Source organism: Ochotona princeps, chromosome 22 (genome assembly GCF_030435755.1).
Source record: "Ochotona princeps isolate mOchPri1 chromosome 22, mOchPri1.hap1, whole genome shotgun sequence".
NCBI lineage: Eukaryota > Metazoa > Chordata > Mammalia > Lagomorpha > Ochotonidae > Ochotona > Ochotona princeps.
In genome coordinates this window covers 6,798,246-6,823,874 of record NC_080853.1, presented here as the reverse complement: position 1 = coordinate 6,823,874, position 25,629 = coordinate 6,798,246, and the positions used below count along the sequence as shown (strand labels likewise).

The following is a 25,629-nucleotide window of genomic DNA, read 5'->3' as shown; positions in this document are numbered from 1 at the left end:
CCCTAAGGAATAGTGACACTGAGCCATGATCTGATCCACTCTGCCACCAACAGTCCTTACTGCCGAAAACTAGAACTTTCCCCAGAGTGGTGACATCAGGAGTGGGGTTCTCATGGTGGCCTTAGCGGCCTTCAAAGAGGCATGTGGGACCCCTGTCAGCACAGGTTGCAGGCTCTGGCACTGGAGGTAGGGGTTGCTGGTACCTATAGCTCGACTCCTGCCCCCACCCCAATTTCTGGGTGCTGTTGTGTGGCTGAGTTAAGGCCCTCACAGAATGCTTGGGTTGAGAACATGCCTCTCGTAGGTCCCTGTCTACACATGCGTGGGAGGCACCTGCCAGTGGTGCCATCAAAACCAAGTAATTTGCCCAGTGTCACATTGGCAGCTGGCCCTGAGCACGGAGCGGACCCCACTGACCATATTCCCCTTCCGCCGTCCTGCTCCAGGCTGGTGTACCTCTCCGTGGCACCCCAAGCTCACAAAGGCAGCCCCCCAAGCGCTGCGTAGCACTTGGCTTACAACTGACAAGAGCATCACAGGGAGAGCCTTGGCCCTGCCCCTTGTCTGCCAAAGGCAGTCGATAGCTGACCTTCAGTTCAGGGTGCCCAAGGGGACTGGTGACCAGTGAGTGTGTGCCAGGTGAGCTGGGCACACAGCAAACGCTCTATCCCCAAGGCTCACCAAGCAAATGCAAACTAATGCTCCATGTCCTTGAGTCTCAGTTTTCTCATCTGTAATGCTGGGCCCCATGCCCAGCTCCACATCCCAAGAGCTGGCAGCTGCTCTTGCCCATCACACAGGCCAGGCCCTGCCACTGGAGCACTTTCACCTTGGAAGCTATTTCTGCCTTTTCAGAGTGGGCGGGGCTGAGGTCAGCCGAGCGTCCTCAGTGATGACTTTCCACATCCTGCAGAGCAGAGCCGGGCCCCCTCCCAGCCCTCGCTGCGCCCACTGCGCCGGGCCAGCGCCACGCCCAGCCGCACTGAGTCACCCACCCTCCTCTGCAAATGCGAGGCCTCCGGAAACCAGCTTGGTGGCAGCCATCTTCTGAGCAAGGCCGTGGGGCTTATGAGAAAAGCAAGGTGCCAGTCTGCGTCCCAAACTGTCCCCGGCTCTTGGCTCTCAGGATGAGTCAAAGCGAAATGTGACAGGAAGAGGGCCTGAGCTGCAGGGGAACAGAGAGGAGCTGCTGGCCTCCAGCCAGCGCCCAGGGAACAACTCACCCCTGCCAGGATCAAACACCACAAGCCAGGCTGTGTCCGTCAATCACCGTCCTGTGCCCAGTCCTGGCTGCCTCTGTGTCCAGTGCCCATGTCTCTCCCACAAATGCCTTTCAGAGCCCAAGCCCACATGCAGTACAATGCCATTGAGGGGTCCAGAGAACAGTGCTGCAGCAGGAGGAAGGGGCTGCTCCCCAGAGCTGGCACGCAAATGGGAAGGCATTGGGGGTATCCGATTCCCCTTCAGAGCTGGGTGCTGACCCCATACTTCAACCCAGACCACCCCACAATGCCACACCAGCAGAACAGGGAGCATGTGCTGGCCTTCATGGATGATCAGCCTCAGAGGGTCAGACAGAGCCCCATGGGCTACCTGTGTGTGTCTAGGCTATGGGGACAATCTTAGCCAGGGGGTAGCATAGCCCAGGCCAGAGGGACCCCGCCTCTTGAAGCTCTGGCTAGTCAACTCCCTGGCCGGGCAGTAGGAACATTACAAAGGCATGGAGAGGGACCACCTCTCCCATCAGATGTTGTGTCCCCAGGGCCTAGGCCAAGCCCAGCACACACAGGTGCCCGGGCAGCTCTTGCAGAGACTGAAGGCAGTGTGAAACCCACCTGCTTCGGCCACTGGATACAGCCACAATTTTCACACCTGGTCAACAGGAGAGGGTATGTTCAGCTGTTTCCAGAGACCGCAGAGACTGAGGGGGGGCAGAGCACAGAGGGTGAAAGTGGGTAGAGGCAGCGGTGCAGGGGGACAGGGGCTGCTGCAGCCCCACAGCCATCTCCTTTCCTGTAGAACCTAGGGTGAGTGCCACCCATGCCTGTCCATGCTCACGTCTCGACCCTGATCCCAGCAGCTGGGCCAGAGCCAGGCTCAGTGTGACCGATGAGCCCACAGGGCACAGCTGCAGGAAGCAGTTGCTAGGGAAACGGGGTGAGGGGATCCTCCCTGTTCCCACAGGGCGGAGCAGGAAGTGAGGCTTGGAGCTGCCAGGGTCAGTGGCACCACAGAGGCTGCTGTCACTCAAGGAGGGTGGCAGGGGAGGGGTTCACACTGGGCTCCTGCCCTGGCCTCTGTGGTCACAGGAGGCCCCTGAGGTATACTATACCTCTTGGCACCAGGAGGTATAGTAAACTAGCCAACGGCCACCCACGCAGAGCAACCTAAAGGAGATAAACTCCTGTGTAAGCACCGCCATCCCGGGACATGGCCAGAAACAGACCCCGAAAAGATGCTTTGCACCAGGGTGGCCAGCCTGCCAATCAAAGCCTTCCAGGCTGCCCACCAGACCATTTCCCACGAGGGGAGGGGCGAGTGGATTCCAGGCCCCCTGCCCCCGAGAGTCGTACGACAATGAGCAGTCTTAGGCAACCCCTTACTACAATTCAGCACTGTCCAGTGTCCACTCAACCCTCCATGAGCTGGTGTACTCGTGAGATCCCATACAGTTCTGCAGAGCCAGACAAACTCACACTAATGTGTTAAACAGCCCTGCCAAGGCCTGGACTTGCCAAATATAAGGACTTTCCACGGAGCCATAGCCATCAGGACTGTGTCAGTTTGAAAATGACAGCATATTACTGGCTGGTGGAAGACTGTCACAGAGACAGACCATGCAGTGGCTCCCAGGCTCGGACGCTGAAGGCTATGCTTCCCTCCTGAGGGCCAGGACAGCTCGCCATGTCACACATATGATGGACTCAGGGCTGACCTTGCACAGGACCCACTGGTCACTCTGCAGGAGCTGACACACTGGGTGTGCAAAAACACTACATGTTCCGATGACAAGGGAGAGGTTATGACACGGCAGCAGGGGAAAAGATCAGTCAGTGCTTCCAGCTGGAGGGGCCCAGGATCGCCTGGAGGGGCCCAGGATCGCCTGGAGGGGCCCAGATCACCTGGAGGTGGCAGAAGAGCCAGGGCAAGGTCCCACTGCCAGCCTTATCTGGCAGAGCAGGTCTGGGAGAGAGCAGAGAATCTGCCCGTCTCACCAGCTCCCTCCTGGTGGCTCAGCAGCCCATTTGGTTAAGAACATCCCACACTCAGAAAAGCCCCACCTTCAGGAAACAGTTTCTGTTCAGGTGTTGGTGTTGTGGCAAAGTCAATCTGCCGGCCTGGGATGCTGGCATCCTATCCTGGCACCCGTCCCAGTCCTGGCTGCTCCTCCCCTTCCTTTCAGCTCCCTGCTAATGGCCTGGAAGAGCAGCAGCAGATGGCCCAAGTGCTTGGGCCCTTGTACCCACACCTTGTACCAGGATGAAGCTGGTTTTAAGCTTGGTCCAGTGTTAGACACTGCCACTCCCTAGGGGAGTCAACAGTGGATGGAAGACCTTTCTCTCACTCTCTTTCCCTTTTAAACAAATCAATCTTTGGGGAAAAAAAAGAAACTTCAAGTGTTTCTGCTTTCTAAAATTTATCACTTCAGACAGCAGACAGTGCAATGCACGGACTAAGTACTGGGTACAATGCCCTCATCTTCCATGACTGCTGGTTTGGGTGCTCTGCTTTCCACACGGCTCCTGCCAATGTGCCTGGGAAGGTGGTGGCTGGAAGCTCAAATGTGTGGCTTCTTGTCAACCACGAGGGAGCCCCCGCTACAGAGCCAGGACAAGAGGCCAAGGCGAGCAAGCAGCACAGAATAACCAGGACACGGGATGGGAAGTCCATGGAGGCGGCACTGCCTGCAAGCCCAAGATGCCTCCAGAGTACTCGGTTCTGCTGTCACACCCACCTTGGGTGGCCCAGCGCCAGGCAGCCCCACTGAGCACCGTGGGCCTGGAAGCCAGAGTACTACATACATGACTATGGACCCCTGCCCCAAGTGTTCATCCCTGCGCTCTGAAAACTCAGCCACAGGTCTCAGGCCGACTGACTGAAGTGGAGAGAAGGGCTGGATTCCAGGACTCAGGGATGGCCAGGGGAGGAGTCAGTCCTCAGCACCTAAGGACCAGCCTGGGGCAGGAATGGCTGGCGACAACCTAAAGGGACCTCCCTCAGAGACCCAGCTTTGTCAGGCACAGGAACGAGGGTGGCATTCCAGGTACATGTTAGCACATAGGCCATGAGCCAGAGGTCAGAAAGCCTGGCAGAGCCAGGCTCATCCTCGGACCCTCAGCTGAGGGGGCCGGGTAAGGACAACCAGGAAGAGGCCCCTGTTAGCGACAGCCTGCCTTGGCTGAACTAATGAGCTTCTTCTGCCTCTAGGTCCTGGCAACGTCTAGGAGCCTCTGGGGTCACTCCTTGGACCAGAAACCTGCTCTGACACCTGCTCTCTGCACTTGCCTCATCACCTAAGTCACGTGTGCATCTTGCACAGGTGGAAAAAATCCAGAGTCTAAACACATCAGCAGGAAGCATCTGCTTCTGCTCGGGGCCCCTGCCACTTGCAGGTCCTATAAGCCTCCTGCTGCCACCCACAAGACAACCATCAACATTCCACACCAAGCAGGCTGCCCCGGGGGTGAGGACGGGACCAGGCCAGGGTCCCTGCAGACAGACAGGGCTTGTTCTGATGCTGAGCAGGAGACCTTGTCCTGTTTCCAGTGACCCTAGAGCAGGCAGGAGCTCCGGAAGTCACAGTGTGGCATTACCAAGCCAGCCTGGAGGGACAAGGTGTGACGGGTGGGGACTCAGGGACAAAGGGGGAGCTTCATGTCTTTCATATTCTGGCATTTTCCCAAGTTATCTTCCAACCCTGTGCCATGCTGGCATCTCTGCCTTTCCTTCCTGCCCACGTTGCCTGTCCCACAGACGTCAGCTCTGGTCTGCAGCACCCAGTCCTACGCAGAGCATGGAGCTGGTACTCCGGGAGCAAGGTAGACAGAACTAGTGGCGAGCAGGGGGATTTGGTCCCAACAGGCTGCAGGAAGCCAAGAGGGCAACACTGAGCCCGGGAGGGCACACTCCTGGCTTTTCAGCCCAGAGACGGCTCCGAAGCCCTGCCACGCCACTGTGGCAGGGACTGTGATGAAGGGAGAAAGGGCCCTGTGCTGGCAGCTGGCACAGGGGAGCCAGGAACTGGCCAGAAGAGCCTGAAGACAGGCTACATGTGCCAACTGCAGAGAGCTGGCTCTATCTACTGGACAGAAGATGATGAAGAGGAAAACAGGGAGGCCTAGTGATCCCCTGGAGTTCTGTGGGGCCAGCCCCGCGAGGTGTTTCCCACTCACCGTTCCACTCAAGCTCCGAGCACTGCTGTTACCCCGGGGTCACAGACACTACAGGACCGCCCCGCCCCGCCCCGCCCCCGTCCCCATCAGGGTGCTATCCACTGCTCCATGGGCAGCCGCCATGAGGGGGGGAACCTGCGAGGGGGCGGGGCTCACCGCAGGGCCTCCCGGGCAGGTGTCCGGAGGTGGTCATGGGCACATAGGCAGTGAAAGCCCAGTTTCTGGAGTCTCATTGCAGGGGCCCTGGAAGGGCCTGGCCCAGGAGAACTGATCCCTTCACTACAGTTAGACTCCAGGTATTCCTCATGCACGCCAGCCTCTTCCCACTCTCCTCTGCTTAGGGACACCAGGCAAAGCCCACCCTCCTGCCCACACGGGTGACACGAAGGTGCCAATTAGTCCCTGCTCTCCCAAGGTGCTCATTAAGTGGGAGGCACTGTTGGCATAATTATTTCCTGCAGTTGCCAAGCTGGCAAACACACAGCTCCCACCAGCACCTGCCATCTCCCAGCAGCTTTCCTTGCCTCTCAGGACACAGCACAGGCTGCCAGCAGCCCTCGGGGCTCTGGCCTGTCCTGCCCCCCGCAGCCTCCGCTCCACATCTTGATCAGCCACATTTCTCAGCAAACCTGGCCCTTTGCACCTGCTATTCCTACTCCTGGAATTCCTCTCCTCCCCTCCCCCCACAGGTCTCATCAAAAGTCACTTCCTTGGAGAGGCTGTCCATTTTATCCCGATCACCTTTGGGGAGAGCCCCAGCCACCAGACTCGTTGCTGCCTCCTAGCACCTGGCACAAGGCCCAGCACACAGTGGGTGCTCAATGCCTATCTGTTCCATGAATAAATGGGCACCAGTTACTAAGAAGCAAAGGGGGAAAGCAAATGCTCAAGTGAGAGGGCTCCGAGCAGCTGCCTGAGAAGCCCCCTCCCACCCTCGACCCCACGCGGCAGCCTCAGAATCAGCTGTGCGCACCTTCCTCACTCGAGGCCACCCACCAGCAAGACGGGCAAAGGCTCCCCATGGAGCTTCTCTCAGCAACACTGACTCGTCGGCATCTTGCGAGCCTGCAGCCCCCATCCGGGCAGAGCATAGGATGCCCCGAGAGCCCTTCAGCCCTCCAGCTACTCTGGGAGTCATCCCAGAGTAGCCATTCCAAAGCTGTCCCTGCCTTGCATTCCTGACAACAGGAGTTCCAGCACACCAGCCACCGAGTGCCTGTATCCACTCCATCACATAACAATGAAGCGCTGGGGTTGGTGAAGCTGCTGTTCCTTTGGGTTTTGGTCGCAGCAGCCTCATTTACAACCACATTGCCCCATCCCGCAAACCCCACCTGCTCCGACATCTCTTTAAAAGTTGCACAATGCAATGGGGACCAGCTCAGCCAACGGTGTTCAGCGCCCCCTGCATCCCCTGCCCCTCAGCACACTCTAGGGTCACAGCTTTGCATCAAATATAGGTTCCTCACCCCCTGAGCATCCTAGCATACTGCTAAGCCAGAGGCAGAGTGGGGAGGAAGTCACCTCATTTAGACCCATCAGAGGTTAAAGACAAAGGAACTACCCACAAAGGCCCATTAAGATCTGAAAACCTCAATTATGCTTACATCCATGAGTACATAATGGTGCCCAGAAAAACTTCCATAGCAAACAAAACACAAGCCCCCTAACAGCTCCCCACCGGAGGATGCTAATGAACTAACTTATTATTATTTTTAAAGCTGGCATAAAGGGAAAGAATCACGCATTCATCCTGCCTTTCCTATATGAATCCTCCCATTGTGGAGCAAGGAAAGTTTCCCTTTATAGAACTTTTCCAACCAGCAGAAGAGGAAGGGGGACTGCGGGGTCAGAACAGGCTATCAGCAGCTGGCAGCTCGTGTGTCACTGAATCAAGGGGACACCCGTGGTCACAGCTACCAGTGTGACTCCTGTAGGCGCCACCTGACGAGACCTTCCTGCAGCAGGAGGTTCTAATCCCGGCAGCTCCACTTCCCATCCAGCTCCCTGCTTGTGGCCTGGGAAAGCAGTCGAGGACGGTCCAATGCATTGGGACCCTGCACCCGTGTGGGAGACCCGGAAGAGGTTCCTGGTTCCCGGCATCAGATCGGCGCGCACCGGCCGTTGCGGCTCACTTGGGGAGTGAGTCATTGGACGGAAGATCTTCCTCTCTGTCTCTCCTCCTCTCTGTATATCTGGCTTTGTAATAAAATAAATAAATCTTTAAAAAAAAAATATTGGTAATATTGATGAAACAACTGGTAGTTTAAACACCAGTTACTGTACAGCAGTAAAGAAGAATTTCTGATTTCTTTGGTGCTCTGACATTTTCAGAGCTGCTTCAGAGACACATCCTAAACATTTACACATGACATGATGTCATGTTTAGGATCTGCTTCCTACTGTGTCATGGAGACAGGAGAGGATGGAGGTGTCGAAGAAACCAAGCTGGCCATGAAATGACCACAGGTGAAGTCAAGTAGGGGTACCTGGGGGTACACTGCAACTGTATTTAAAAAATATATATAAATACATATATATGTATTATATAAATAAATATAAATACTTATATGTATACATATAAATACATATATATATATGCCACCAAGGTATTTCTTGATAGAGTTTTTAAAACTCACCCCTATGTGAGGTTGGCCAAGTGCAAGAGAAATAACAGAGCTACTGTGATGGCAGATGCCAGCAGCCACTCTGTGTACCATCAGGGGACAGTATAGAGCAGTGGTCAGCATGGAGGGGGACAGGCTCATGTCCCTCTCCAAGACCAGCCATGGCTCTGACTTGAGAGAGTGGTCATGCAAAATGTCGGACCTAAGGGGGCTAGATCCTTGGAGTTCCTAAGCAAAGCCGGAAACCTAGATTTTACTGTGTCGTCCCTTGGTTTCTAAATGTTAGCATCTGAGTCCAACACTTTTTGAAGTGCAGTGTGGGTGGGCCCAACACAGTCTCTGCAGGCTAAACGCAGCAGGGCAATGCCAGTCGGTCATCCCTTTCCAAACGCTAAGGCAGACTACAACTCAATCTATCTGCACCAAATGGAAAGGGCGCTTTCATCAATTTGGGGTCAATTTTTTTTTTCAGGCATCCAATAAAGCTGGAAACTCAAAAGGCACCATCCACGTCCAGAAATCTGTAAGAACTGACTGTGGGCATCTTGCAACAAGCTCTGCAGCAGTGCCTTATGCATGGAATCTCGGCCAAGAGTTTTGGAAACTCACTACCACAGAGTGTCCCCTCAGCTCTCCCGGGCTAGTGGAATGAGCAGACGTCACATGCCACCCATGTCAGCATGTACAGTGTCTGGGACTGAAGTCACCCATGCCACAGATCCTATCCTAAAAATCACGGCAGGGTCCCAGAGCTCGTCATCAACCGACTGGGGAGCACCCTGCCTTGGCTGCCTTAGGTGAGCTGACTTCATAGCAGTTTGAAGGGGCTAGGCTGATGCCATGCCAAGCCTGGGAGTCGTTTCTGAGGGCCAGCACTGCCTCCTCAAGACGCGCGCTGCATCTGTGTTGCCTTTGCCCAAAGACACCAGCATGCCAGACAAGACAGCAGGCAAGACAGGCAGGCCCCTGACACACAGCTCCCCCTCAACCAGATCCCTGGAGCACTGGAAAATTCAAGAGGTGCTGGAAGTGCATTGGGGGAAGAGCCAAACGCGTGGCTTCCCCAGTCCTCAAGAACAAAGCCCCTGTATCCTGAGAGGGTGAAAAGTACAAGAACGTTGGTGTTAGAGTTGAATAAAGAGCGTCGGATTCTCTTCTTCCCAAGTCGCACACAAAGGCCATGAGACACAGAGGGCGGAGTGAGGCTGCTTCATCAAAGAGGACTCGGTGTGTGTACACTGTGTGTGTACGTGTGTACATGTGCCTGTGTATGCAATGCACATGCATGTACATGTGTGTTTCCTCGGAGAACAAGGTTTTGCCATTTGTCCAAAATGGGCTTACTGATAGGAGGGAGTGAGCAGAAAGCATCGAGAAAATCTAATTTATAGTAAGTGATTACTTGCTCCTCAGCCAATGCCAACTGCAAACACCTACGCTGTTGTCTCTGTTTTCCTACAGACACAGACAAGAGTCAGACCTGACACTGGGAATCTATGTGCAAACCTGAGTAATTACACATGAGCATTACACGTTTGAAGCCCCTGGGTTTTCCTGGGCTGTGGCCCTGCATCAGTTGCGGCATCTTGAAATGAGCCAAGCATGGGTCCAAGCACCTGTGTGCCACGCTCCAGTGAGAACAAAAGCACAGAGCTGACAGCTTCCAGCCTCCCCACAAACCTCACTGCCCTGGGCAGCTCACTCCATGAGCACAACGTCTGCTTCCCACCGCAAGGCAATGCCTTCCCCAGGAGGTATAACCCACTGCACAAGTGCTGGGCTGCAAGGCTGCCAAAGGCCACGGGATGGCGTCTCTCTTGGCTCTCTTCATTGGAGCTTTGGGTCAGCTGCAGCTCTGGAACGCTGGCTGAGTGGACAGCGAGTCTGGGAAGGGACTTTCTTGTGGTTTGGTGGCTTCTGACCTCCTCATGCAAGGCGCATTCTTTAGCGAACATCTGCTACGCAGAGGCTCTAGGGTCCGCTGGAAGGCCGGCTGCCTCTTACTTAAGCCTCAAGTTCAAAGCACACACGCCGGGCCCCAGGCAAGAACAGCACTAATGCTAAGCAGTCCCACTGGACACCTGAGTCTCTTAGATGGACCTGCTGCGGACAGACACCTGTGTGATGCTCACCCACCTGCCATGAGCTCAGCGACAGGTCTGGCAACAGCAGCTCTTGCAAATTTTGTGGGCTCACCTGCGGGCAAGTACAGTGCAATGGACTTTGGGATTTTCTAACAAGACGCTATCCTCTACTGAAATACTGAGAGGGGGCCTGATGGGATGGTAAGAATGCAGGCTGAGCCAGGGCCCTCCTGCCTGGCCTAGTACTGGCAATGCCGATCCAAACATGCACACATTTACCACGGAACACTGACCATACACGCCAGAGACCAGGGAAGTGTTTTCCAAGATGCTCCCCATTTCATCCCTCCACAGCTTTGAGAGTGGCCACCATTAGCCCAAGTGACACAGCCAGGCGGAAAGCCAAGCAGGACAACCCAGAAGCAAGATGAGTTCTGTGCACAGGCAATCCCAATGCCAAGAACCAGCCCCATGTGCCACACAACAGGTGTACAAAGCCATCTGCAGGCCATCACAGCCAGAGACCCCAGGCTGCCCTTAGCTTTGGGTAGAGGAGGGATGTGTGCATACCTTGCTCCTTTTCGTAGAAGAAAGGAGCGGGGGACAATATATTTAGTAGTTTCCCCACATATTCCAAGACTGCCGGTGGATACCTAGACCTGTGGGCCGTACAGAGTCCCATGGGTACTCTGCTGCCCCCTACAGGTATACACCTCCAACAAACTCTCCCCTTTCCACATAGCAGAAGCACCTGAAAGAACCCTCTCTGTTACATTCCAATTGCTAGCCTTCCTAGGCTTGCATCTTGCGGCCGTTGCAAAGTAAAATAACGGTCCCATAAACACAAGCACTGTGATGCCGGGCAGTCAACCTGGCAGCTGAGACTGCCACTGAGCGATGAACAAGTGGGTAGCAGACACAGCAGGCGCACTCAGAAGAAGAAATGATGCAAATTGCCAGGAGGGCCACAGCTGTTCAGCACACATCCCAAAGCTTACCAACTTGCTTATTTCTGGAATTTTCCACTTAATATTTTTGTTCCTAAGTTAACCCCAGGAAGCTGTAACTGAAGGAAGTCAGCTCGTGGCTAAGGGGGAGGACGATGGAGTCCGCACCTCTTTGGGGTTACAGAAGGAAACTCCAACAGTGCTCTCCCTGGGTCAACGTGGCTGCCCCAGTCGGGAGGGGCTGAATAAGCCCCACCCCTCAGCATCCCCCGGCCATGCTGAGGGCTTGACACAACAATCGGCACACAGTGCACTTACTGCACCGACCTGTCAGAGGCGTGGTCACCAGGAAACAACTGTCTAAAATGGCTCCTTGGAACCATCCTTGGGGTTGCGCTACTGTCCACTGAACGTCCAGTGAGGACAGTACAGGTAACGCCTACACCACACGCCCCCGCCAGCTAGAGCACTACCTTAGCTTGTTGCCAACATTTTTGAATAAATAAATAAATAAGACAGCAATACAAAGAAAAAGCCTGGGAAGCAATGTTCTTGAAATCTCCAGAAAAACTAGGATCAGAGGGTGGAGCAGAAACGGGCACAGTATTTTTCTGGATATCTTTTCATATCGTCTTTCTTCCCTCCTCCCAAACCGATGAAGAAGCTTCAGGAACTTCATGAAACAATGGAACGAAAACTGATACACAATTTCCAGGAACTTGTAGGAACACAGTGCCCATACAAAGCACATTTTAAATATAATTTTGAATGAATGATAGAAAGAATTCAGGGGCTTTAGTTGGTGACCACTACAGTCAGCCGTGTGAATTGATCAGTGTTGATGGGTGCCAGGGGTTTCTGGCCCATCACACTGGAACCCCACACAACACCTGCACTGGCCTCTCCAGTTGTGCAGAGCTTCTGGGTGATCACACCAGGCAGTGACCAGGTCTGGTTCTCATTAAAACGGAGAACTCCTGTGCCCTGCCCCCTGCCAACTGTTAGCACCCGGAAGCCCAGCCCATGGGAGTCCACACAGCAGCCAGGCTCATGGGTGGTGGCCAGGCCCTTGCACGCTTCCCCAGACAGGAGCCGCTTTGTCAGAGGCCTGCCTGCCATGGGCACTGTGCCGCCCCCATGACAGATCCTGATTTGCTGAACAAAGCGAGGCCAGTGTCAGAGCCCATTCCTGTTCCATGCCTCCTCGCTTCCTTGGCCCAGGAAGGCTGCCTCTGATGGTACTGCCTTTGTCTGCCCCCGCACGCTGGGTAACATGAGCCTCTGGTTAACCAGCCGTCCCATGCATCCTTGGTCCTTCTGCCAATGACCCAGCTTGGCACAAGGTGGTCCACTGGTCCAGGGTCCCCACAGCAGGGCCACAGCAGAGCTCACAGTCAGGGTAGGATCTTGGTGCACGGATCCATACCCAGGAAGCCCAAAATAGGGCTGCAGGAGCGAGCCTCGGGCACACCCTGGGGTTTGACCACATGGGAAGATGCTGGACTTGAAACAGCAGGAATCCCTCTTTCGAGACCACACAGCTGAACCTCCTAGGAAAACCTGCCTGAAAAAATCTGCACCACATCCTAGAGGAAGTCACGGCAATCAAATTCCTAAACAAACCAGAACTGCTATGAATATCGACTGGGGGCGGTGCTCCGCGTGCCATGTACAGAGCACCTGGCATGCACCAACTCCATTGTGGGCACAGGCAGAGGAGAGGGTCGCTCTGATCACCTCCATCTCACAGCCGGGGAAACAAGGGCACACCAACAGGTGCACAGTTGCCTGTTGGTGCATCCACTGAGCTGCCCAAGGCCACACAGCCAAGGGTGAGGCTAACTCGCACAGGCAGCATCTTAGGTCAGATGGGGGAATGTTGGGGGTAATACTGAGGAGTGGGGAGGAGGTGAGGGAATAATTTAAATGAAACAGGGACAAGAAAATGCCTGGGAGCAGACCACTGCCCCATGCTTGTCTGAATCAGTTGATTGTGTCAGCCACTTGGTCACCCAAGGGAGCCACCTCCCCAGAAACTTTCACGTGGAGGTGACACAGTCAGCTTCCCCCAGGACATCTGAGGGACCCTGCCTGGGCAGAGGAAGTTACCCCCTGCTGCCCAGCCTTTAGGTGTCAAGTCAAACTTGGGACCATCCATGCCCCAACATAGACAATACCTGCCAGCTGCAAAGTTCCTTCTCCAGGGTCTTTTTTATATTATCTCTCTCTCTCTCTAACATTCCCATGAACAGAAAGGCACAGAGTGTGGAGGTAGCAAAGCTAAGGCTGAGACCAAGGGGGGAAGAAGTACCCCAAGAAAGTTGGCTGTGGACAGGGCTATTGTAATCCAGATGGCTGTATATGGGCCAGAGGTCCTCTGCTGGCAATGCCAAGGTCAAATACTGATGCAGTCAGAGCGATTTGTGAGCACTGGAGTGGAAGGGGTGTTTGCAGGTACAAACACCCCAAGCAAAGGTGGGAGCAGGCCACCCCCAACCTCTTGCTCCCTCTCCCTTCGGGTCTGCTACTGAGGGCAGCTAAGACACAAACCTCACTCCTGGGCAGGTCACAGACAGAAGGCAATGAGCCCGAAAATGGCCTCTGATATCCCACGCTGCCTCACAGCAGTCTGAACTGGTATGACCACTCCGCGAAATGTGTGGGCAGGCTCTGTACACAGGTACTCGGCAGAAATGTGTCCCATGGGCAGCAAAGAAACATGCAATTCCCCAAGACTGGACACAGCCCCAGGCTCATCAGCAGAAACATGGTTGGAAAGCGGGCAGGATGCGCCCCCCAACCATAAGACCCCGCGCACAGAAAACTAGGGAGACTCAGCAGCACCCTGCAGTGGGTGCACTATACAGTCTGAGTGGCCCTGGTAGTGGTCCTGTGTGACCTCTGCGGACAACACAGCAGACTGGCAGGTTCTGCCTTCCTGGGAGGGACAGAGGGACATGAGCCAGGACTTCGGGGGACAAGATTCTGTCGTGAGCCATGCGGGTATCCCACTTGCCCTACATGAGGGCACTTCGGAAAGTACGCATAAAATGGAATTCAAGCAGAAATTTGTTCTGGAACATAGGCATTTTGGAGAATCATGCGTTAAAAAAAAAGTCTGAAAATTTCACAGAAAATGCATGCTGTAAAAATGATACGCATGGATTTTAAAACTTTTGCACCAAAGGACACTTCTCTTTTGATTCCACTTGCCCACATACCTTCAAAGCCATTCCCACACTGAGTACACTCTGGATCTTGAATGTGCCCAGATTTCATTACATGGAGAGAGAGAGAGAGAGGGAGGGAGGACTCACCCAAGGCAATTCAAGAAATAACATTTAGATACCTTCTACAGAACAGAGAACAGCAACCCTGCACCAGCTCTCACCTCACAGGCAAACACGCATGCACACCCGCGCACAGCATCTGCTGTCCCTGCAAGCCCCATCAGGGCCTCCAGCCATCATTCAGACCACATCCTGTCCCTGCACGTTTCCGGAATGACGGGGTCAAGAAGTTCCTGAGTTGCAAGCCACGCCCCCTGCCCTGCAGCCTCCTGTCTAGCCTGAGGGTGGAGGCAAGCTCACTCCCCTGCAATCTGTGGTGGATTTGGTGGTGAGGTGGCCCAGGAACCTCTGAACCCGGGGTCCCCATGAAGTCCCTGACACCTAGTGAAAGTCTCCTCAGAGTCCACTTTCCCCGGCCTCTGCACAGCCTGCTCGGCCCGTCACTGCATGCAGTGGAAGTGGTCACACCTACACTGCAGCCTTCACATGCTGGTCGCATCACAGGCAACCTCAGCATGGAGGGATCAGTGAGGCGCCCATGTTGAAACCCACGCCATCCCTCTAGAACATTCCGGTCTTCACAGCAGCCTCTTGTCTGTAGTGAGAGAAACCTTTCATGGTCCTGAGACCATCAGAAGAACTCATTTGCCTCCTTCCATCTGGACTACTTTCCGGCCCAGCACTGCTGCTGGGAAGTGGGGCACCTTGGAACCGCCACTCCCTACTGCTCCCTGTGCCCCAGGCCCCCTGGTTGAGGCTCCCTCTACCTGCTGGGTCTTGAGGGGCCACCACCACCCCCATCCTGCCACCCTCCAGCTCCTAACAGGGTCATTTCCCTCGTGGCTCTCACTGCTGTCAGAATTGAGCTCACCAGCCTATCACCTGCTCTGCTAGCATCTACCCCTTCACCAACAAGAACCCATGACAGCAAGGCTTTCTGTGGACTTGGTCACTGGTGTTTCCAAGTCCCAGGGTAGTGCCTGGCACAGAGCAGGCAGCCAGCAAAATGTTTGGCTGTGAGAAGGATGGGGAGTCCAGGACAGAGGAGTCAGGGACAAAGGGAAAGGGTTAGGATGGCCAGGGCTTGGGGGAGGGGAGGAAGAGCGCAGCCACAGGATCCACTGCTGGGAGGGGTTGGTGACTCCTGATACCACCTAATGGAACAAGAGACAGGGGATCAAGTGCAGAGAACAGTAGGAGGGCCACAGGAACAAAGAACTATAAGAAAGCACCCAAGCAACACAACTGGGAGCACTGTGCCCTGGAACATCACACATTCTGCCCAGAGACCAGGAAGCAGGTGCTACAGAGAGGGAGCCCAATGAGATCTCAGTCAAGACCCTCTGGGTCACTGCCAGGTCTGGTGAAAGGTTACCAAACACCAACGGCGTCTCAGGGAAGGGGCTTGGTCACCTCCCAGGTGGGTCACTGCCCTCTTCCTGCTGCAGCCAAACACCCAGCTATTCCGCTGCCTTTCACAGCCAGAGTCGACTGGCACAGTGACCAAGTTCTTGCCCGCGCTTCCAAAAATCTCAAGACTAATCCCAGGGGCCCCTGGACCCGAGCAGCCCATGAGGGACAGGTGGGACAGGGCTGTGCTAGAATCCAGAACTGCAGCCCCCATAGGTCCCTCTGCCGCAGGGGGCAGGTAGGCAGGTTCCAGGCCCACCTCCTCAGTCACCCAATGTCCTGCAGGGCTGCAGTCTCAGCAAAAAGCAAACAATGTGCACAGCACCACAAGTATGCTTGGTCAACCAGAACCTTTTGAGGGTCCCTCCAGCAGCAGGAACGGTGCCATGCTCCATCCGCCAAGAGCCAGCAGGGGACAGGACTGCCAGGAATTGCTGTGACCATGATGCAGATGCCACCAGCATTCACAAAGTCCTGCACACCTAGCCATTCTCTGTAACTTTATTAAAAGACAGCAAACAGCACTGTGGCTGGAGCCCACTTGGGTTCACAGAGACACCGTGAGGTGCTCATGGGGGACTAGGGAGAGGGAGCAGTCCTGCCAGCTTAGAGACCACTGGGAAGTGACCTGAGACCACCCAGGCCTGCTGAGGTCTTGGCCACACCGTCAGGTGGGTGGCACCAGCATTGCCCACCCATTTCCTAACTAATTATGAGACCACCCATGGGGAACATCTTACCTATAGGTTCCCCGCCCAACAAGAAGGGGTCAGGGAATGCTTAAAATCCCAAGACCCTTCCTCAGACCTTTGGTTCTCTCCCTCCCTCCCCAGGAGAGGCTCCCACCTCCTGGCTTTCTCTCCGGAGGTCCTCTCCCCTTCCTCTCCCTTCCCTGCTCACCTGGACCCTTCGCAAATAAACTTTCCTGTCTGCAACAGATTCCCGGCTTTTTATTTCTACACTAAGCTGAGGAAAGAACCACCAGGCATTGCTGGTAACAACCTGGGCCTCCACTTATTTATAAAGCAGTTCAACTATAACACAACCATCCTTGCAACAGACAGATCTGTCATCTGCCCACACTGCTAGGCACCATGCAAACACTGCAGATCAACCGCCCTGAGAACAGGCACCTGTACCGCATCTTAGCCCTGCTCCATGCACGCAGGCAGAGGCAAATCTAATATGGAACAAGGGGCCCTAACTGCACTTGGTTATCTGGGATCGGATTATCAATCATTCAGGAGCAGGACCTTGAGGTTGGCCTGGGGAGGCACCTGGGTGGTATTAGCCTACAGGAAGGGGCCCTGGAGATCTCCACCTGCCGAGTTCAGGGGAGGTTTTCGATAGATCGGTGGATCATTTTACAAGAGATAAGGTGTGGAAACTTCTAGAAGCCACAGAGCCCCAGATAACCTGGCTCATCCAGATAGTATACCAAAGGTTCTTCCTGTCACTCAAGTGTCAGAAAAGGTAGCAACCCACCCACCTCCCATGACTACAGAACTCTGTGTTCTGAGTTCCTACTCCTTATCTGGATGCCCGAGAGTTAGTGTTCCCAAGCAACTGAGGTTTGGGGGTACCACTGAACACCGCTAATTCGAAAACATGCCATGCTTCAACAGCCTAAGCTTTCTGAGTCCAACTTGTGGGTCAGGTGCTTGCCGCCACCTGCAGCGCTCAGGACAGGAGTCTGGGCGAGCGGCCACAGGGCTTCCTTCTTGCACAGTTCTCACATCTTCCGTGGAGTCCCCAAGGGAGCACGCCCCACGCTCTGTGTCTCCGCTATCCCTGGCTGGTGCCAGCTCAGCCTGGTCAGCATGACGCGAGTCAAGGTCACATCCCAGCTATGCCAACAAGACCACCCTCAGGTCAGGCCCCCACCTGCCAACAAACTGGGGCATCTATGGAACCACACAAAGGTCCTCTTGCATGTTCCACTGGGCCCACCCTGGTGAAGCCAACCTCTGCCCTCTCCATGTGCGCTGTCGAGCAGCACGTGGCCAGCACTGCTGGCTGCCTGGCTGCCTGGTCACCAGCCCCTATTCCCACTGCCCAAGCCCCTCCTTGGGGAGTGCTCTGCTTCCTCTCCCCTGCCCTCCACAAGAGCACTAAGGACGGAACTTCTCTCCACCAGGACATAGGGAACTCAGTTTTTTGCTTTCCTTCCTTTCTGGGCCTGTCCCCAGCCTTAGATCTGGCCACTAGCTAGGGAGTGGAAGTAGTTAAAGGGACTGAGTTCACAACCCAGGGGACGCTCCTAGGGCCAGAGTTGTCCTTGCTTGTTACAGCTGTTACCCAACCACCCCATCCCCCAAAGGTTCTCACTGGGAAACACCCTTGCATGACATTCCAGTTCATCTTGTGCTAAGTTAAAAATGGGATGCTGAGGCTTGGACAGGTCAGGAAGGCCATGTGGGTCACACAGAGACCTTCCCCAAGGCCCCATTCTTCCTGGTCCAGAACAGAAAACTCACCGTCATCCAGGTAGGTCTGGTCCAGGTTCTGCTCCTGTTTAATTGTCACTCCTGCAGGTAAGACTTCCTTTGGGTCACTGACTGGGGGTCCATTTTTGGCAGCTCTTGGACCTGTGGCATTCTGCTGCTGGATGACCGTGGGGTAGGAGCCCGGGCTCAGCCTCTGACCTTGACTGACAGGGGGTGGGCCAGGCCTGGTGGGGCCGGGTGCAAAATTCTCGCAGTACATGATGTGCTGGAACTCTTGGTGGCTCCCGCAGCGTAGCTGTTGGTTGGTGGGCGAGTAGTGGATCACGGGCGAGGCCTGCTGGTTGGTGGGAGATGGGTGCAGCAGGGTCGAGCCCTGGCCCTGCGAGCCAGCGTGCACCAGCACAGAGCGGTGGGTGTCCGCGAGGGACAGGGGCGTGGCCATGAGGGCCGGCTGCTGGTAGCCCAGCAGGCTGGGGCTCAGACTCTTGCTCCGCTGGTAGAGGACGGCTGCGGGGTTCTGCTGTTGGTAGCGGGCATCGGGAGACGAGAGCCCCGAGCGGAACTGCTGGCAGGGAGCCATGGTGGTCACCAGGCACGAGGGGGACTCAGCCACCATGGGGTGCTGCGGGTAGTATGGCTGGCTTCCCAGGCCTCCATGGGCGGGGCTGCAGAGCAGAGTGGGGTCGTACTCATCCGTGGGCTCTGTCTTGATGGCTGGGACTGCAGGGAGAGAAAAGCAAATGGGCACACACGTGGCAGTGAGCGTGGACACATGCAGGAGGATTGGCAGAGGGTTGGTTGAGAGCATGGCTCTGGGGGTGGGGCAGAAACAGCCTGGGTCAGTGTTTTAGATCAGAAACCCAAACTTTCAACTGCTAGCTTCTCCAGCACTGGAGAGGTGGCTGGAGCGGGCAGAGCTGGTGTGGCCCGGGGGCATGGCTAAGCGGGCTCCCCAGCAGGGGCTCAGGAGCAGGCCTGTGACCTCAGATCACCTCACCCTGGCTTCCTTGGCTGGCAGTTTCCTTTCCTTCATATCATGCGTTGCCACGGACGACAAGATAAGACACATGACATTGAGCATGTCTGGGACTTGATTCAGGACCTAGAATCCCCTTTCTCTCCACCACGCACACACTGTCAGACCCTCCACGTGAAGTTTTCAGCCTGCTCTGCTTACTGCTGAGCCCAGAACAGAACCCAACAGAACCCAAGTGACTCTTGGACCCTGCCCAGGCCAAAGAATAATCAAACAGCGACCTCCTTGGTTAGGGTGCAGGGGCGGCCCATGCCTCAATTTCCTTCTCTGTTACAGGCAGAGGCAGACACACCCCCCACAGTAGATACACACACTTAGCCAGGGGCAGCTGTGCAGTGGGTACCCATACCAGCTATGGCCATGCCCACCACGCTGTCCCCTGGGTTCAGTACTTCCAGCCAGCCATGGCTCCAAGTACAACTGTCAGAGGATGGAATCAACATGGCAGTGAGGGCCAGGCTCGAGTCCCAGGTTTTTAGCGCTGGACAGGGACAGCCTGCCTCCCAAGGGACAGCTTGAAGCAGTATCTTTGATTGGCAGCCACAGCTGCCCCTGCCATCCCTCCCCTCTGCAGCCCTCATCCCAGCCCAGTATGGTGCTGGTGCTCCAGCATGGGCCAGCAACACGGGAGCACACATAACTCATGCTTAGCTCACTGCGGGGTTGGACGACTCTGGCCCTGGAACACGGCCTAACACACAAACGTTTTCTGAATAGAGGAGTACGTGGCACCCATTGCTCGTGGAAGTACAGGGCTTTGGGTGCTCCTGCTAGCCCAGGCAGAAGAAAATCTAAGAGAGGACAGGTGCTGTCTCCATGGCAGCTTGCTGCTACACACTGGTGTTTGTGACCTGTTCCCAAAGCAAAATAATGACAGCCTTCATCGACCAACAGCACTGACACCAGCTTTCCAGAAGATGTGCTAAGTCTTTTATATGCATTTGATTTCCCTAACTAGGACAAGGAAGGCACCATCTGACAGATGAGGGCATTGAAGCTCAGAGAGGTGGGGTCACCTGTCCACAGCCGCCCCGCTGGGGCAGACCTCAGGTGTCCCAAGCCCCACGCCCCGGTGCTGCTCACCCAACAGCAAGGGGCCGACTGAGAGCGTGCCTCACCTGGGTGGTAGGTAAAGTGCTGAGGCTGGCTCCGTTTCCTCTTGCCATTGATGACGTAGAAGTTCACCTTTACAGAGGTGCGGATGTGCTTGTTCCGATACTCGGGGATCTCGACAAAAAGCATGTTCTGGAAGGAAGCAGGGGTCATGAACTTGACTGCAACCACACCTAGATGTGCAAGCAGAGCCTCAGCGCACACAGACTGCGCTCCTAACGGGAGGAGTCCTGGCAAGCTGCCAGGGAGGGGCATGTCCTTCCGCACTGAGAGCGCACTGAGCTGTCCCAGGTATAATCAGAGGGCCTGGCACTCCAGAAACTGCTACGTGACTGAGCAGTCCACTGTGGATCGCTCACCCATCAGGTCCCAAACCCAAGTGGGGTGGAGGGACACTGTGACCTGTCAGGTCCCGATTATGGGTGGCGGGCAGGTTGAGGGGTCACTGTGATGAAGGAAAGAAGGAAAGGATTGGGAGAGGGGCAGAGAGAAAGGGAAAGTGAAGTGAATGGGGGAGGGGATGGGGAGGGAGAAAGGCAGAGGGAAAGAGCAGGGGTGAGGAGTGAGGGGTGAGGGGAGTGAATAGAAGGGAGAGCAGGTGAGGGGTGGGAGGGGAGGAGGAGGGGAAGGGGAGGAACTGGCTGGCTCGGGGTCTGAGCTGGCTGCAGGTCAGCTTGGCCACTTGCTTACAGGCTGGCTCTTGTCCTTATCCACGGTCGCCTCCATCTCCCACACTTGCTGTCCATCTGGAAAAACAAGAGGACGATGGACTCTTTAGGAGGCATGAGAAAGCAGAGCGCAAACAGAAGTCCCCGCCCTCCTGCTCCTGGTCCAGGGACTGTAAGCCTGCCAGCCATCCAGCAAGCACAGCTGGCTCAAGCGTACCCTTTCACATAGGAATGGCCCCTTTTCCAGAGAGCGTGGTGTGGACAGGAGGAAACTGAAGAAAAATGCAGACAGTCACCCATGATCTTCCATAGTTCCCCACTGGCTTGCATGGCCCATGCTGTCATTATTTCACAAAAATTAAAAAAAAAAAAACTCTCACTCATCTAAGACTATGTGCCAAAGGTCCTGAGCATCCAGGAGTGTCATAGGGTGTTCATTTCTGGCTCTGCCTGACCCAGATGTGCCTTCTCCATTGTGAGAATACAGGTGGCTGAGAGGGACACGGGGAGCCCAATGACCCAGCTCCCAAGTCACCGTACACGGAGCGCAGCAACAGCCAAGGCCCCCACCTTCCGACAACAGGCGATAGGGACCTCCCATGACAGACGGCAGTGCAGGCAGCAGGAACTGCCGGCTCCATGCTAAGCTCTCCTGCCTGAGAACAGAGCACGGCCTCCCAGCTGCACTTCCAAGAGCACCAGCCAAACCAAACTCAGCATTTGCACATAATACGCCTCCTTGCTGACCACCTACATCGGCCACTGGGTTGCTCTGGGTTGAAACGCATCATTTCCACCAGGATCTCCAGGGTGCCTGGTGGAACAGCTTTATGAGAAGGGCATGATTCTTCCCGCTCACAAGCATGTGGAAACTGCTGAGTCAAAGGCAAGTGGCTTTCTGGACTGCAGGCCTTGTCAGGACTTCGGGATGGTGTGAGCATGTCACGCGAGGTGGGCTGCGCCCCAGCACCTCTCACCACCCTGGAGTCTACTGCTCTAGCTCAGATTCCAACGCCACCAACCTTGGCTCTTCAGGCCCGCTCTGAGGACACTCCTAGCCCTACAAAAGGGCAATGTTACAATGAATGCAGCCTTGCATTTGCTGCAGAGTTAACACTGCCTCCACAGCCCCCATGCTGACAGCTCTGTTTATCCAACTGCAGCTGCACAGGCTCTGCCTCACGGTTCTAGCAGATGTGAATCCTGAAACGACTCAGGGCAGGAGCTGGCAGCAGAGGGGCACAGGCAGGGGTAGAATGCCCCCGAGTCTCAGCACATTGGGGGTACTGTGGGCAGGTTGGGGTGTGACCGCGTCTGCCGCCCAGCGCACAGCAGAGGCCGAATGAACATCCAGTGGCGGTAGCTCCCATGGCTCTGAAGGGCCCACAGCAAAGGCCAGAGACTCCCAAGAAACCAAGCATAAAGACGTGGACACGAGGCCAGGCTCAGTTCGCCCTGAGGTCACCCTGACCTGGATTCTTTCAGCCTGTGAGGCTCTGGACAGATCTTGGGGTCAGGGTAAGGGGGATGATCCTTTCTGGATCATCCCACAGACACCTATGTCCCCAGGCTCGGGGTCCCCATCACAAAGTTCATTTCCATTCATAGCCAGTCACCTGGGCTCCATGCCGGAAGGCTGAAAGAAAGGAAGGAAACGCTGGGGTAACCATGGTGACCGCTGATTGACAGGGGCCTTCTCTAGCCAGTTGCTGGCCGGCCCGAATTCTGTCACATGGTTGTGCATCCCTCCTCAGAAGGGGATGGACCACTTTCACTAACTCCTAAGCAATGGGCGAGCCTGTGGGACGGTGACCAGCAGCCAGTAGGCTGCACACCACCACTGCCTGAGCCCCTTCCCAGCTCTCAGCCCTGACCACGTGGTAAGTGGCAGACAAAACCCAGACAACACCAAGCGGTACTGTGGTGGCCAGGATTCCCCAGGAAGGGAGCCTCTTCACCCCAGGTCCAAGGACCCAAGGAGGATATGAGGGAGACCTCTTCCCCCCTCCTCAGGCGGGAGACTGCGCTGTCAGTAAGGCTGCACCACCCACAGCCAGACACTTCCGGCACGCCAGCTCTTGGGGCACCCTTAGCAATCAGCCAGCCAGCCCTGTCAGGTGGGGAAACCGGGGAAGAAAGGACACAGACACCCAGTGGTCAGCTATGAAGTCCACAGCCTTGAGGCCAGGGACAGGCCACCCCGGAGGGACAGGTATCATCCAGGTAGCTAAGCAAAGGTCAGTCCACTGGCTCCTTCGAGGCACAGGCAGGACCCATGTGGGCAGGATGAGTCACACACCTCTCCGGCAACAGGGCAGCCTACAGGTTCCACTACAGACTGCGAGATGCTGCAGAATCTGTCCACTGGCCCTCTTCACCTCTCCGGGCACTGATGCAGCCCTTACTGCGTGCCAGCCCCTCCCAGGCAGAGACCTGCCTCAGCCTTTCAAGATCCAGCAGTAAGGGCCGACCTTGCCCCCATCTTACAGGTGAGCTATCTAATGAGAAAGCCCACCAGCAAAGCCACACAGCAAGGAACAGGGAGGCAGAGATGGGCCCCAGCCACCTGACTCCACCGCCCACGGCCTCATTCCATGCACCTTACTTCCTCAGAACTCTAGCCAGAAAAACCAGGCCCACGAGGCAGCACTGCCTGGGGATGCACATAGTAGGGCAGAAGCGGATATGCCCAGTAGGGCAGCACAGGCCATACATACCCAAGCCTTCTGCAGCTCCGCAGGCCTGGGCCAAGGAGGGGAGGCAATGCTGTACAAGGGATGCCTGGTCACAACAGGGCTTGGTCAGACCTTCTAACACCTGTTGACTGTCACCCTAAGGCCCCCCCTTCCTCCAACAAGTTCCACAGCAGAGTTGATCTTTCTTTCCACCCAAGAGCACCTACTGTTTCATCCCCTTGTACCCAAACCTTTGGAGCAGACAGACCTGGCTATAAGTTGTCCCAATCAGCTGTGTAACCTCAAATCAGGCAGCAGACCTCTCTGTGCCTTGCACCTCAATGGGGAGACAATCATGGACAGCTGACCTTACCTCCTACGCTGACTTAGGGTCACCTAAGACCAGGGGCACACGCAGGTGTCAACAGGAACACCTGCCGGCAGCATCATGTTTGCAGCTAGCGGCGACAGATCATCTAAACAGCGCCTGGTTCATCACTTTCGGGCACATATGCTAATTATTAAAACACACACATTTTAAAACCAGAAACTAAAATCTCTTGAGTGCAACCACTCATACTTCCTGTCTGCAGATCTGGACGGGGACAGTGGGGAGGGAGGACCAATCAAGGGACACACTGCTGAGTGAAATGGTGACATTGGGCTTGGTTTCTGTGGACTTTCAGAAATGGATTTTTTCACCACCAGCTTAACTTGGAGATGTAAGACCTCCAGACAATGAGACACCAACACCTGCCGTGGCCAGAGCCAGGGCTCTGCCTTCTGTCTGGGGCACTCACACAGGCAGAGGGCAAAGGGCAGCTGTGCACATGCAGCCTGTCTGTGTGGGGTCTGTGTTCAGCACCCATCACGCCAGCCTGCAGAGGGGCAGCAGGCGACAGAGGCCCTCGTGGCTCTTCCACGGTATGCAAAAGGCACACTCCAGGGGTCTGGTCTCCCGGGACACCAAACAGTTTGCCAAACACCTCAAGGCCACTTTCCTGGGCTCCTCTGCTTTCTGCCCCACACCTGCTGGGCACATGAGTGAGGAAACAAACTAATTCTGTCTGCTGAACCATACCCCCTCAAGGCTGCTGGGGCTCTCTTAGCCTTGGGAACAGCTGTTCATCAGCCGGGTGGCCTTAAGCAGCTACAGTTTCTACATGCTTGAGTTTACCCTGCAGGTACCACGGGAAAGTTAGTATTCCTGATGTCCTGGAGTGGCAGGGCTGAGTGTTCCAGCAGCGCTGTGCCTGGGTCATGCTCAGAACCAGGCCCCGCCCACAGGGCTGCCCCATCATCACCATTTCAGAAGGCACTCGAGCACCTGGGGAACTGGGAGTCCCCAGGGCGTCAGTGGCCTTTCTCTAGGGACCCAGAAGGGCCCTTCATCGTGACTGAGGCACACTGGCTGGGGGTGGGGGAGGAGGGCGGGCAGGCAAAGCTTCTCGGTCCGTTTTATCGCACCAAATTCCCCACTGCAGATAAAATTACCCAGAAGGTATTCGTGGGTAGGCAAGTGGGGGATTTATTCACGGGCCACTCCTAATGAGGGCACAGCAGCTGGTGGAGCAGGGCAGAACATGGGGCTGCCTGCAGTGGCAGCTGCTCCCTCCTGGGAACACGGCCCCATCATGGCAGAAGGCAGACTGGGCATGTGTGCAGGCTAGGATGGCCCCCTCTCCCTGGCCCCGCAACTCACAGCCAGGGATGACCGAATGATCCCAAACGGAATACTGCTCAGCCATAAAAAAGGATGAGCAAGGAAAACGGAAGCACCTGGAAGTCACTGTGCTAAGCGAAGCAAGCCAGACTCCAAAAGACAGATGTTAGTTTTTGCTTGTTCCCCATGGGTGATAGTCAAGACAGTATAAAGATCATGTGGATGTCGTCTTTTGGGTCTACAGCTGCAAATATCGCATCACTGAACCATTCCATG

At 55.5% G+C, this 25,629-nt stretch overlaps 1 protein-coding gene across 3 annotated transcripts in view; it reads right to left on the bottom strand.

Annotated features, from left to right (window-relative positions):
* NFATC2 (nuclear factor of activated T cells 2) overlaps positions 1-25,629 on the bottom strand; it is a 103,216-nt gene that overhangs the window by 10,070 nt on the left and 67,517 nt on the right. For all 3 annotated transcript variants that reach the window (XM_058679318.1, XM_058679317.1, XM_058679319.1), the window contains exons 7-9: positions 21,038-21,093; positions 20,353-20,479; positions 18,229-18,918 (exon numbers count right to left, since the gene is read on the bottom strand). In XM_058679318.1, coding sequence (XP_058535301.1) covers positions 18,229-18,918; positions 20,353-20,479; positions 21,038-21,093 — 873 coding nt within the window. The remainder of the gene's footprint in view (positions 1-18,228; positions 18,919-20,352; positions 20,480-21,037; positions 21,094-25,629) is intronic.